Source organism: Ambystoma mexicanum, chromosome 9 (genome assembly GCF_040938575.1).
Source record: "Ambystoma mexicanum isolate Mex_15411 chromosome 9, UKY_AmexF1_1, whole genome shotgun sequence".
Taxonomy (NCBI): domain Eukaryota; kingdom Metazoa; phylum Chordata; class Amphibia; order Caudata; family Ambystomatidae; genus Ambystoma; species Ambystoma mexicanum.
In genome coordinates this window covers 1019990227-1020005211 of record NC_090931.1, presented here as the reverse complement: position 1 = coordinate 1020005211, position 14985 = coordinate 1019990227, and the positions used below count along the sequence as shown (strand labels likewise).

At 45.9% G+C, this 14985-nt stretch overlaps 1 protein-coding gene across 1 annotated transcript in view; it reads right to left on the bottom strand.

The window, feature by feature from the left end:
- Positions 1-14985, bottom strand: part of TTC21B (tetratricopeptide repeat domain 21B) — a 1345192-nt gene that overhangs the window by 604744 nt on the left and 725463 nt on the right. Inside the window, exon 20 of the mRNA XM_069616283.1 lies at positions 3260-3448. Coding sequence (XP_069472384.1) covers positions 3260-3448 — 189 coding nt within the window. The remainder of the gene's footprint in view (positions 1-3259; positions 3449-14985) is intronic.

The window sequence follows — 14985 nt, the reverse complement described above, 5'->3', positions numbered from 1 at the left end:
GGGTAATATTGCATGTAGTAAGTCCAGAACTCTTGTGCGATTCAAGAATAGGCTTTTACCACCACAAAATAAGCTCAGCAGCTGCAGGGCTTTCGTCCCGATTATTGGAGGAAGTTTAGTTGCAATCAGCTTTCTCGGCACGCATATTGCTGTAGCTATATTGGATACATTACCGTATTCCCCTCCCTCCTCCATATCCATAGTTGGTTCAAACAGACCTTCAAGGTCACATATGGAGTTGTCTTTAAAGTCACTCACGGCTGGGGCACTTGTGGTTAGGGCTGGATTCCCCATTGCATCAATTTGTGCGACACCTCTCATGAGCTGCTGCTGTGCCTTGATACATCGGTGGGCCCCTGCCTCTTTTAGCCCGGTTGTGACCAAATCAGAGCAGGTTATACAGCCATCTTGTCTTACCCGGCCCGTGCTTTATGCACAATGGGCACAGGACCCCCTCCTTTGGATGACATCTTTTTGTATCCGATAGTTGCTCATACATTATGGCCTGTCTCACTGGTTGTTTGCCGCCCCTTTTCCTCGGTCAAGCATACCAAGCAGCAGAGTTCATCTCACTGGGAGCAGCAATCACTGTCTCCAAGTCCTTTTGAAGAAGGGCGAGGATGCTCTTTAACTTCTAGACCTAGCATGGCTACCCCTCTTTTTATTGGAGAGGATGCTTCAACTAACCTATTGGGCGGATGAGCTAATTTGTCAACTCTATCACATACAGTGTCCAATTTTGTAGATGTCATCTCGTATTTCTGTGTCAAATCTATCAAAAGGGCTTCCAAAATATGAACATTGTTGCAAAGGAACTACTTGCCTCCAAATCAGGCAGGCTCATTCTACGTTCACTGTCCACTTCCTCAGCTATACTCCCCGCTTGCGCTTCCAGGCAGGGCAGATGATGATTACTTGAGGACGAAGCATGGTATAAGAAGAACTAGTAACTTTGGAAAGAGTTGGTGGTACAAACTGTACTCACTGGGCTCCTATGATTTGGAATGCTATGCCATCGCCCATAAAAAAACAGCATGTCTCTAACCATCTTTAAGAAACTGCTTGAGAGGCACTTGTTTGACGAAGGAGAAGTCTAATAGAATCTCAACTTAGTTCTTTTTGCAGTCTTGTGTTCCATGTTGTTTCTGTTTTTGTTGTGAGTGCTCTGAGGCGTATGGGCGATAGGGCACTATATAAAAATCAGAATAGATAGATGCTAGCTGGTTTTACAATTAACAGACTACTCTCAATAGAAGAGAAATACAAATGTTATGTCAAATAACCCAAAACAGTGGTGACCTATTTCTTGCTCACATACACAATCAAAACCTTTCACCCTGTCATTAAATAATGAGTGGCATCGTCTCTCACAGAGCCTTTCTAAGATTCCATTTATTTATGTTTGGCTTGTAACTGAAATAAAAACCTACTTATGAGATACAATGCACAAATGAACAAATAAGATGATATTCTAACAGAAACAACACACTATATAAACAGTTGCAGGTAGTTTATTTTATAAAAAAGAATTTGGCTTTCTACTGTGGACAATTTAAAAATAATCTGCTCCCACTATTAAGATTTTTCCATTTGATCGAGAAAAAAAAAAGAAACCATGGGCACAGCCATGGTTGTTACATATGAGCCTGACGTTGCTAATCTATTTATGGACAAGTACACACTTATGCGTGCCAGTATATAAGAACATCATCACCAACATTATCCAGTAGTACCCAAAATTCAATTTAAGTTGTCCCTTAGCTCTACTCGTATAGTTTTCCATGAGTTAAAGCCTTATGTTTACAACAGTAAGTTAGAATGCAAAATACATTGAAAATCAATGCTAGCAAAACCATTCATTAATACAATCCAGTCATAAATCACTGATAAAAAACCATTAAAAACATGTATAATGATGGCTTATTAGGTACAAAAGAAACTGTAGCACAAATACAGCACAATGACACTTTTGAACACCAAGCCACTAAGATGCTTTTCAGACTTAAAGGAAGGTTAGACAGATGAGAATGTCGATAAAACACTTAACCAAAATATGTACTTATTCCAGAGAAGCAATTTAAAAATAAGGCTAATGACCAAGCTGGCCTCATTACACAATACAATATGAAAGAAAGTCAGACATACTCATTGTTAGAGAAACACATTTAAAATCTTACATGGTAAATAGCTACCTCCAAACATGGTATTGCACTATGTGTCACTAATCACTGAATGAAACATTGGTAATTCAGTTCACAGCACCTAAGCCCTACAGAATCAAGGCATTCATTAAGGGTTGTACAACATGTGTCCATACTAAGAGGCATATATAATTCAATGCATATAGGCAGCACTCTCAGACAACTCCGAGATCGCATTGCAGATCATTTGAGGTTGATTCACAACACTGACTCATGCTATCCAATGGCAGAACATTATGTAGGCACCAAGATTAAGTGTGCTTCCATAATACTTGCACTTGAACATTGAACCCAACACCTAATAATACCACAGATATAATGGCTCACAGATCTCACTTCTGTACTAACATGTACACCTGACCTTTTATAACTGGGTTTCTTACGTGACTTGTGATGCCGCCAAAATACACTTGACTAACAATAATGACGAGTAACGTCATGTTAGAACATTTTATCATATTCTGGACAACAATGAGCAAGGCCTGTTTAAAAACAAATTGTCCTTTTCCTCATGGACATTATTTACAAGCACAAACATTACAAACAACTTTTAGAGATTGTGTATTTACTATACCTACGACTTACAAGCAGACCTGTTCCCTCAATTTCCTATGTCTACAATGATGTCTGAGGCTAAATCCCAGTCTTTTCTTGATGTTAACTATTGCTTCGGGTGACTTGAGATTTGAAGCTGTCGTTCACACTGCAACCCAGCACAAACTATATTTTGTAATGCTTCCTTTAATATTTGGTATGCTTTGTCTTTTAGTTTATTGCTTACAGCCATCACAGTGCTTTTAAAACATCACAACTTGCTTTGGATGTTTCCCATTGAAAAAACACCAGGGCAGTGTTACAGACATGTGTTGTCTTTAGTTTATAACTTGTAGTATTACTACAACTGGATTCTTGAGCAGAGTTTAAAACTCATATATATATATATATATATATACACCATCTCATTCAATTACAACTGTAACCCTTAACTGAAATGGAGGAACACATTTGATAATAACAGTGATATTGGCCTTAGTGTATCAGTAATATAAAGCACCAACCTTATTGTCCGTTTCACAATATACAAGTGCTTCTTTGTAAAACTTGATTGCCTTCTCATAGTCGCGTTGGGATGTGGAATGTTTTGCTATTTCTGCACAAATTTCAGCAGCCAGTTGTTTCTGTGCAGGGATTGCATCAGGTTGCTCCATCTGAGCCCGCTTGAGTACTCTGGCTTGCAGTTCTCTGGCCTATAAGACATTCACATTGCAGGCATTGGTGAGTGGAAGGAAAAACAGTATATATATATATATATATACATATATATATATATATATAGCATAACGAAAAACATACCGATAGTTAGGAATAAGACAAAACTATCCTAAAGCCGAATGCATCAAGCAGACACACAAGAATGATGTGACACACTGTGCGTTATTTTGTGTATTTCCAAATGGTGTTGGAATGGTAAACTTACAAAATGCAACACAGTCAACTGCAGAATAGCTTCTCCACTATGAGCTTCTCTATGGAGCTCAAAGTCCATCCCTAACTTCCATGCAGTAGTTCAACAAGCAACTCACGGTTGAGTGTCCCTGGGATTCTTTTCTTGCATTCTTGACTGGCAGAATGATTGCAGTTTCTGAACTCCACAGAGCATTGGGTCCATACTACGGTAAGAACATGGCCATGCCCAAACGTGCTCCTGCATCAAGCCCAATGATTCAATGCCCCGGCCTTGTTCTCAAGTGTTCGGTAAGGATGAGTGCAGTCCAACTGGTGTGGGACTACACAAGACTCATCTCCTGGTATTAGGTAGCCCACCTTTTAATATAGACCTGTACTACACAATTCGATAATGGTACTGAGCAGCCAGGCCTATCTTAAGAGGGGTAATGCGAGTTGTAGAGCTGTGCAATGAAACCAGTAAATACAAGTATCCAATTAAACACTTACACACTTAAAGTTATATAATACATATTTATTTCTACACAAATACATTTAAAGCATTCTTTAAAAAGCATTAATTAGTGTAACATTAATTCTCAGGATTCCATTAAAAAAGTGAATAATAAAGCAGATGAGTAATTGATTCATATGTTGCAGCACCCGCAGGAGAGGTCATTTGAGGTCAGTATAGCATTTATACAGTATCACCTTTGTAATATTGAGTTTTTCAAGGAAGGAAAGGTTAGGGTAGGGTTAGACCAGAACAGAGTGATACGTGATACAAACAGTTAGATTCTCCCAGAGGGATGCAGACAGTCTATTATCCCAGCATTACATTAATCAACGCTTAAAACCTGTAAGGGAACACGCATTGCCAAAGCCAATAAGTTCAGAAGGCGGCCTTTAGGGAGGCAGAACAGCCAAAGTCAATGACAAAGTCAAAGTTCAGATGCTCTTCTTAGAAGAATCTTCTTAAATAGAGGGTGTTCAAAAGAGAAATCACAGCTACTCAAGAGAAGTCACCTTTAGAAAGCACAAGCAGATAAGTTTTAGTCAACTTAATGTAGGGTTAAACCGCACTCCCAAATATAGGAAGCACCCCGAATGGCAAAAGGATAAAATATCCCAAGCCCCACAGTACCTTGAAAATGAAGAAAGTGTTCCAGCTGGTTGCTTTGACGATGCAATGCTGTAGACCCTTGTTCCTGGTCCTTGGTCGTGGTGAGGAAAGGGAGGACATCTAGCAGAGTCCTGCAGCAGCCCGAGAGAGAGAGAGATAGAGAGAGAGAGAGGGACTCGGCAGCAATGGATTTTTGTTGATTCAGTGGCTCTTTGTGGTTTTGGTGCATTTTTCTCAGCGCCAAAGAAGAACGAAAACCTGCGATTAGGAATACCTTGATCCCTTATTCCTCAACTCGGGTGAGGGGACTCTGGATGTGGGTTTCTTGCTTCTGTAGGGTCCTCTGGATGCCCACGAAGATCTGGCCAGATTGGGACTTCAGAAGACAATGCACTCACAAGTGGTTGAGGTACCCCGGGTATTGGGTTTCAGCAGCCTTGGAAAGTCGCAATTAGTCGGGGGTTGCGCCAACATAGGGGTTGTCTTGAGGCAAGTTAGTCCCACAAGTTAGTCCCACAAGTCCTAAGGGAGGAAGTCGTCCTTTACGGGTCTTCCCTGTCGATTCGAAAACAGGGTCAGCACAACTGCAAGGCTTCACCAGGCACTTTGCGGTCCAGGAGGCCGCTGCTGGCGTCTTCTCTCATCTTCTGCTTCGGATGTTGTTCTCCAGTGGTCGACTCTGCTCTTAGTCCCAAAAACCTCGCTTTTTATGCAAGTTCCCATTCATTCACAGCCCTAAGCTGTCCTTAACACAGCAGGGTGGCTGTCCCCCAGGACAGTCAGCCAGCCAGCGGGAACCAGTTTCAATCAGGCACACCGAGAGACAAAGGACAGAGAAGTTTCGGAACCCTCCCTCACTTCCTGCCTTTCCAGAACACTGGAGCCTGGGCGGGCTGAAGCCCACCAAAGGCAAACTACACAAAGAACTCAAACCTAATGCAAACAACAGGGTAAAATCCTAGAAGAAACGAACAAGAAAAGAAGACAGGGGCCATTTTGAGACAATGCTCACCCTTGTGGTGCAGCACTGATACCGAGGTATCAGCCTACAGATACATGTCACTAGGTAGTAAAAAAGAAACCACTGCCACCAGCCATTCAAGTGAGTTAGTCTAACAAAATGTTACATGAGGAATGTTACATGAGGAATGGGTCAAATGAATTACTATGTAACCCCCAAGCACTCCACATAGGGTGGTGTGTGCTGGACCCATAAAGTAAAAGTAAGTAAGTTGGGGATCATCTTACTATTCTTGGGAACAGTAGTTGACCCAAGAAAATGTAGTTAAACATTAAGAGAAGTCCAAGGGATTTCTCAGTGGCACTGCACAAAAGTTGCTGTGTGTCACAATGCAAAAGCAGATGCCTATCAAGTTTACCAGACTCCATAAAACAGTAAGGAACATAGAAAATCAGTCAGAAAAACAAATGAGTGAGAAAAAGGTCCCACTCACTCAGGAGTAAAAATTAAAAAGTCCTGAGTCCAGCAAAAGAGCTGGGGGATCCCCAAGGTTAAATGGAATTGGCACAGAAATGAAGATTCTGACTAACATCAAGCCCACCCACTCCCTCCCTCTACCTCGTCCATGGTCCACAACATTCTTGTACCTAAAGTATTTGGCAAACTATGCATGCCCTCACCGTTTTATTCTGTCCTCCTCATGCAACCATGCTCCTACCACATGTCGGTCACCTTTCTTCCCCTTCCAGCCTGGTGGTATACCCACCAGTCTTCCTGCCCCTCCTGATGTCTCATTTTGACCTCTTCTCAACTCCTTTGCAAATCCTTTCCAGATAGTTCCACCTTCTTCCTGTTTCTCCTCTTTACCCCTTTATGCTCCTACCTTCTAATTCACCACTGCACTTCCTCTCAACTCCTCAATGTCCTCCTGCTTTTTCCTCTTTCCTCGTGCTTAACTGCTGTATATCCCCTCAATTCCTCATCCGTCATCCAACCTCCTCCATAGCTTTGCCTTCCTTCCTCAGGTCTCCAACCACCAACTCCATACATCTGCCACGACCTACCAACAACCATACCCCTCTCCAGGTTCAAGTGGCATTTAGGGCTGGTCCATCCCACCTGTGAGGTCCGCTCCAGCTCAATTGCTTTTAGCTAATTCTCATTATGGATTATTGACCTTGGCTGCCATTGCAGCTATGCCCGTTTTTGAGTGGCGACACAGTCCAATTTGTAAATACGATTGGCTGCAATCTTGCAATGGTTTTCTGGCAATTTGAGATCAAGGAGACTCTTGTGGAGCTCCACACATGATGCTTAACTGAATTCTCCTGCAGCGTGGGAGCAGTATACAACGGCTCAGAGCACCCAGTTTCAGTAAATTGGTAATGTTCATGTTTCTTAGAGGATGGGACGTCTGTGTGGGGTGTCCGATCTTGTGTACAAATTCCTCTCATGTGTGCAATGAATTCAATACAGGAATCACCCCATCAGACAGACCTGTAGCATTTTTGGAGCAGATTTATACTATGTCCATGGGATTGCACATGTGACACTCCACTGTTGTTAACCTGGGAACATGCATGGAAGTCAGCTGTATACCTCCTCCAGGAGTAGCATCTGACTGCTAGAGGTGGCACTGAGCCCGTTACCTCCCTGCTACCATGCCTAGGGCTAGACAGGAGACTTCATCACAGAAATAAATTGTTACTACTCCAGAATATATTTTCACCTCAAACATTTAATATACAATTGAATCTCTCTCGGGAGAATAGCTCAGGGGCAACACACTCACTGTGGAAGCAAGATGACGTGGAGCAACACAGGTTCGATCCCCGTGTCCGTGCTTAAAAACCTCTGGTATTAAGCGCGTTATAAATAACCAATTATAATGACAACTTATTGAACCTCACACAGCATGAAAGATTATCATGCCATCAGCTGGTGACATCATACCAGGGCCACAGCATCATAGTGATAGTCTACTTGATCGTCTATGTTAAATAGTGCATCTTATGGCTGTTTCCACTAGGGACTTTGCAAAATTCAAATGTATTGTAATTCATATTGTATCAGCTTCCAAAATATTCCCTGTGTATTGATTTTGGAATGGCTAGTTTGTAAATATTTGCTGAATATTTCAGTGAAGTAATTGAATTCCAATGAAAAATGATATTTATGATCTAGGTTTTATTATATTGTATTTATTTTAAGACATTTATGGCTTTTCTGCTGAAATAAAGAGTCATGAAATATACAACAATTGTGTCCTGTATTAATGATGTTCTCAGATGTTCTATTGGGCGGGGGAAGAGCAGCAGACTTCCTCCTCTTTTCCCCTTAAAGTTGTTAACAAATACGTTGCTCCTGGGAAAAGCTTGCATTCATCTTGTGCTTAACCCATATTAACTACTAGTGTTCATCTAAAGCAAAGAAGGGAAGTTTGGGGGGCGTGGCTTGGCAGCCATGAGTTGAAGGATCATGGACCGTCTCCCGCTGATCCGTACATGATCCTTCAACTTATGAATGTTAAAATTGAAACACGAGTCACTGGAGTTGCATTTTATGCTGTGTGAAGAAACGCTGCACTGACAGAACGTCTCCCAGAGGAAAACGAGACTGAGATGCAGCAGCTATGAACAAAACAGCAGCAGAGGCAGACTGCGGGAACGCCCAAAGAAAATGGAGACCGACTCTGAATTGGAGACAAAGGGAAGCGAGGCTCAGTGTAGAGGCGAGCCTGCCAGCAACTGCGAAGAGGAGCCCGCAGTGAACTAATAGCACGATGGGCATTTGGAAGTTGAAGCAGCCGCAGACCTCTGGGAACCAGAGGAAGCGGGTGGCTGGAAGAGGACGCCAGCACGGGGATCGGGGCTCCTGCAGTGAGCAGTGCATGGAGCGGAATTGCGGAACGAATCCAGCTCGGCACAGCAATGCGCCCGGAATGAGGGACGTAGGGCAGAAATAAAGTGAGCTCCCGACGGACACACACGTTGACAGGGATCCGCAAACAAAAAGATTGAGTGCGGGCTAGCAGCCCCAAATGAATAAAGCAGACAGGGCGGACGGGTGCAGGCAGCAGAGGAGTGCAGGCTGCCTCGGAAAACATTGTGGCAGTGTCGGCTGTCGAAGGCACTGAAAGCCTCGAGCTGCTACTGTAGCACATGAACTGGCTTGCGGCTGAGAACCATGAGTCAGATCAAAGAATGTGGATGGCCCTACCTGAAGGGAAGTGCTACATAATATCGGATGAGTGGACTGAAAGCAGAATAGCCCGAGGCTATCTGCATGAGAGACTGTATTAAGAGGCGTCTGATGCAGCAATACACACGTGCCTGGCAGCCAGTAACTAGATAAAGCTTGAGACAATAGGCTGAGTAGTGTGGGTTCACCTTGCTGCTCTTACCAGATCCCTACCTAATAATAAGTTACAGACAACTTTGTGTGTATGGAAAATTTGTAGGCCGTAGGCATTTTATTTTCTTACAGAAAATCCATTATAACAAAACATTACATATACATATGCTTTTGGGCACATTGTGTCCAGATCCGAAGCCGCTGAAGGCTCCTTCTGAGTCTTTGTTATCCCTGAGCCTTCGTTCCTGGGAACATGCCGCCACACCTGAGTGGGTGTCCTTTACACCCACTCAGGTCCCCCCCAAAAACCCCCTACCTACAGCCTCTTGCCTGGAGTGCCCTAAAAATGTTGTCGGAAAAAACCCCCATCCCAACCTTTGATAGGTGCACTCCATCCTGGTGGAACATGTCCGGGTTTCTCCGGTGTAAACCATGTCTTATGAAATGTAGACCTGTACTCTTGCAGTACTTCTCTACTGATTTATTTAACTTTTTCCTCGCTGTCTCGATCGCCTTTCTCTTTTGTGCCCCATGGCAGATCCTTCTAGGTATTATCTCTGACATAAAAATCTCTGTCTTCCACCAGCTGCGAGCCAAGCTATGCAGTGACTCGCAGATCTCTCTTTGCAATTTGCCCCTGTTCGTGCTCACCAGATCGTTCCCCCCTAAATGTATAACCAGGTACTCGGGGGGTTCCCTGAAACCTATTAAGTCCGATAGCCTGTCGTGGATGTCCACCCAGTGCATCCCCGGGAGGCCCCACCATGACGTGATTGTGTTCCTGAAATGTAATCCTTGATTCACCTCTTCCAGCCACCTGCCTGCCCGGGTCACAAAAGAGTGCCCCACTATCCAGGCCGATTTGTAGGGTCCGACCTCTGTGGAAACGGGGGAGATAAATATATCAGTTCCTCCCTTATGTATCTCTTAAAACATTGTGATTTCCATCCCCCAATTCATTTCACCCCCTTTGTCCCCAGGCCCCCCGCCCACGCAGAGGTTGCTGCCCCTATCCGGAAAGAGTGTGTCCCAAACTCGGCTGGATCCCATCCCGCCTTTGCCACTGCCTGCTTCAATACCGCCTGAAACAGATACCTGCTGAGCGCGCGGCCGTCCCTAAGTATCAATAGCTGCCCGTCAGTTTCTGGTCGCAGATCTAAAAATTCCCTGGTGATGCATCTGGGATAGTGGTCCTCCTCTCTGATGCAATTGAGGTCCATCGCTCTCCCCCTCCCTGTTTGGTCTGTCTTAGATTTCCTTAGCATTATTGACGTACCTTTGTCGCCCATACTGATATCTCTCTTTGCCAGGCTGTCTCCTGCCATCGTATTCCTGGCCACCAGTTCCCCTATTCTGAAAGCCCCGTAGTACGCTAGCGCGAATGCTGCCATGAACAGCGCAGTTTCGTATGTGCTGCTGCATATATTAGGTAGCACTTTCAGTAAAATTATCAACTTCCCAAAATTGACCGGCCTTCTGCTATCTGGCTTCTTCCCCTCTAGCTTCGCCCATCCCCTCATCGCATATTTTATCTTATCGCTGTCAGTCGGGTCCGGTATGCCCGCCACTTTTGGGGTATATGCCACCGCCGCTAGATGCGCTGCTGCCCAGCTTTTCTTTTTGCCATTGGCAAATGCCCCTTCCAGGAATTCACAGATTTTTTCCGTTGATATTTCATCCACCACTTTTACACCTGTTTCCAACAACACATCTTTTACCATCTTTGCGTACTGCTTACCCGTCTTGTATGTCAGGGCATTCCTGGTCAGCTTGTCGATGACCCTTTCTTTTTTCCACTCTTTTTCCACCACTTCTGAGTCGACCTTGAGGCCAACCGTGCTTTCCTTTCTAGTGCCTTCAACGGGACCCATGCCTTTCGTGGCGTGGGCGTCTTTTCCTTGTCGGCGTCCGGTCTCTGCTCTCTGAATCTCTCCCACTGAAAACGAGAGATTGCATCAGCCACCACATTTTCCTCTCCTGCGATATGCCTCGCCCTTATTCATGTATTTAATATCAGGCTTTCCAATGTGATTGCCCTCATCAATTCCAACACTCCACTGCATGATGCACTTCCCTTGTTTAACACATGCACTACCGCCATGTTGTCCGACCATACCGCCAACTCCTTATTGCCTGGCTCCTTCCCCCATGCGCATAACGCGACCCATATCGGGAAGAGCTCTAGTAACGTTATGTTTTTTGTCCATTCCGCCACCTGCCATGATTCCGGCCACTTATCTGCACACCATTTTCTCCCCAGTATTGCTCCAAAACCAAAACCACTGGCTGCGTCAGTGAATAACACTCTTCTACCTTCCTCATTCACTGGCGAGCGCCATATCACTGTACCCCTGAAGTTCACCAAAAATTCAGCCCAGACTTCTAAGTCTTTCTTGATTCCTCCTCCTAGCCTGACCCTGTGGTGCCCTTTGGTAGCACCTCTTGTCTTCAGCTCGATCCTTCTCTGGAACACTTTTCCCTGCGGTATGACTCTTCCTGCGAAGTTCAGTTTCCCTGCCAGTGCTTGTAATTCCTTCACGGTTGCCTTGTTTCTTCCTCGTAGCTCCTGTGTTGTTTTGATTAGCTCCATCACTTTTTCCTCTGGGATCCGACACCTCCCCTTGTTCGAGTCGATCTCTATACCTAGAAACTGGATCACCTGTGTTGGCCCTGTCGTTTTCTCATCTGCCAGAGGAATGCCCCACTCACTCATTATTTCTACAAATTTGTCCAGTGTTGCCTTGCACATGTCTGCCCCTTTGGGGCCGACAAATAAAAAATCATCTAGGTAATGCACCATCATGGACTCCCTCATCTCTGGTGCCACTGCCCATTTTAAGAATGAACTCCCCCTCTCGAAATATGCGCACGAGATGGCACAACCCATTGGGAGGCACTTGTCGATGAAATATTCCTTCTCCCAGTGCATACATAGCCATTTTTGTGATCCGCTGTTGACTGGCAACAGGCGAAATGCTGATTTAATGTCTGCTTTCACCATCCATGCCCCTTCCCCTGCTTTTCTGACCAATTCCACTGCGTCTTCGAAATCTGAATACGTTACTGTTGCTTCGCTCTGCGCAATGCCGTCGTTCACAGAGGCCCCCGGGGGGTAGGATAGGTGGTGTATCAACCTGTACTCCCCTTCCTCTTTCTTTGGCACCAGCCCTAGCGGAGAGCACAAGAATTCTTCAAAGGGTAGGGCCATGAATGGGCCCTCCACCCTCCCTAATTCCACTTCCTTCATGATCTTCTTGGTCACTATCTCTCCGTTTTCCCTTGCTGATTTCAGATTCCTGGGAATGTCTCGCGCTCCTTGGCCGGTGAACGGGATGTTGATCCCCTCACTAAAGCCTCGCCTAATCTGCTCTGCCCTTCTTGGTCGGGGTAATCTCGGAGCCACTTTTCCATTCTCTCGATCTTTACCGGCGTGGCCCCTTTCCTGCTCCAGTTCTTATTTCCGTGTCTCGTCTCTTCTGCCGCTCGGAGCTGCCGCCTTTGTGCACTTGGAACTGCTGTGGTCTCCTTTGCATCTCTTGCATTTGTGGCTGAATTTGCACTTCCAACCCCAGCTGCATGGTACCCCTTTTTCAAAACTCCTGCATTGCCCTGGTTCTGTCCGAGCCGTACCCGGGCTCCCACTGCCCCCACCTTGTGTTGTTGGGGGCAGGCTGCTCTGCCATCCTCTCTGTGGCCCGAAATTCCCGCTCCGAAAACTCTGTTCCCTGTATCTGTCGTAACTGGAGTCGTATCTCCGGTTACTCGATCTGTAATCTGTCTTGTAATCGCTCTGCCAGTACTGCCTTCTCTGCTGACCCCCTGTATTCCGCTCCTTGGAATCCCATTTTTCTTTCAGCACATTAAAGATGTAAAGGTTGAAATTTTCTTCGTCCCAGCCCATGTCCGGGAAGCAGTCCATCTCCTTTCGGAACTCATGGTCGTACTCTAGCCATGCGTCCCCACCAAACGCTGCATGGACCTTCAGCAGCCTCTGTTGATAAGCAACTAACGCCACCCCATCCTCCGGGAATTTCTGTAATATGATTGTCGACATTATGGTAAAGGCCGACATCCAATTATCGAAGTTCCTAACTACTGGCCCCTTTTTGAGTAAACTCTTTTCATCCTCTTTCATGTCTTCGACTGCCACATTCATCCCCCTTTTTTGACAATCTAATAATGTAAATATATAGATCAACTCCTTTCTCCAAATTTTTTCCTTTACTTTGTCATTTATGTACCAGGCCATCGCTTTCATTGACCTGCCCTGTGCGTCTTTACCCATGGTTGGCCTGCCATACTTCGTCATGAGTGGTGCCTCGTTCTCTACCGTTGCCGCCGTTGTTGTTGCCCCTGCCCCTGCCCCTATGTTTGGGCCTACCGTCGCGCTTTGCAGCGTCGCTACAATTGACGCTCCTTGGGGCACTGGGACTACTGGTGTCCCTTGCGGTGTCAGGACCGGAACTTCCTTGGGCTCAACTGGTGCCCCCTGTGGGGTAGGGACCGGGGCCTCTTTGGGTTCTATCCCTGCCCCCCCCACCCCACTCTGCTTTTCCTTGCTCACCACTCCTTTCCACTTTACCCAAGCTTTTAGATGATCCCTTTCTTCATCCTCACTGCTGGTTTCCTCTGACGAATTTCCCAATCATTCTTCCCTGCTTTTCTTCCCCCGTCTGCTCTTCTTGTCGTTGTTTCTGGGCGACTTACCCGAAACCGTGACGCAATTTTTTTAACATCTTTACTATTTTATTCCCAACATTATTATTCACAGTACCTTTCTTTTTATCTTTCCTCTTTCTCTTGACTATCGTCTCCGTCTCCTCCTCCGCTCTTCCTGGCTCTGCTCTGCCCCTCTTCTGTCCTTGTGGCACTTCTTCCTCGCCTTCGCTGCTGCTGTGTTCGATGAACAGTAGGGGGGATGCTGCCTTTGCCCTTTCTTCTTTCTGTATTACTTCCAGCACCCATTGGGCTCCATACTCCTTCTCTGCTTTTCTTGCCCATTCTGAGAATTCTCAGGCCCTCTTCGCTCTCCCATCCACCATCTTTCTCGTCTGAATTCTGCCGGTTCCGCTTCCGTTTGGCAACTGCACCGACTATCGTGTCGTCTCGGTTGCCGCGTTAATCCCAAACGACGAGCGCTGAATAAAATGCGGGAACCCGCAAGAGCTCCGTCTTGAAGGGTCGAAAGCGCGTGAGCCTGCAAGAACAAACGTTTTTCCTTTCCCTTCTCCAGGTACCAAGAGCCTACCCGAGAGAGGTGAGCTCTTACCTGGTTTGTGCCGCCTCTCCTTTTCCAGGCTTACTTATACCCCCCCCGGCCTTTTGTTCCTTCCTGGGGCGGCCGGGTTACCCCCTGACCTCCTGTTATATTTCGCACCTACCCAGGTGCTGCTTCCTGCCCTTCCTGGGCCTTTGTTTCTTGTGGCGCCATTCGGGCGCCCCTCCCTACGCTTTCGCGCCGTTTTCCCCCCACCCCGCCCCTAAACTCCCAGACCCTCCATCGTTCCGCATTTCATGCAGCCCGGGGCCTGGGTCAATAATAGCGCAATGAAGCACGGCGGATAAGGAGAGGTTGAGCCCCATCCCGAGGTCAGTAGTGTTGGTACAGGGAGCACTCCATAACACTAAGCAAGAGAAGTTGATGGGGTAAGGAGAGATTGAAGGACCCCCAAAGACTATACTGCAGCAGTGTTAAACAAGACGAAGCGATCAGGGGCACGGCTAAGAGGCCATGCAGCAGGATGTGCCTTCTGTAAGCTCCTGACGATCCGAGATGATCCTGGGAGAAAAGAAGTAGGGTGCCTCAAGAATACTGCAAAGTGCAGGCTAATACAGGAAAGATAACAGCACATCAGAGGGCAGTGTGAACTCTGGGACAATCACGACCAGGGAGAAGGGCC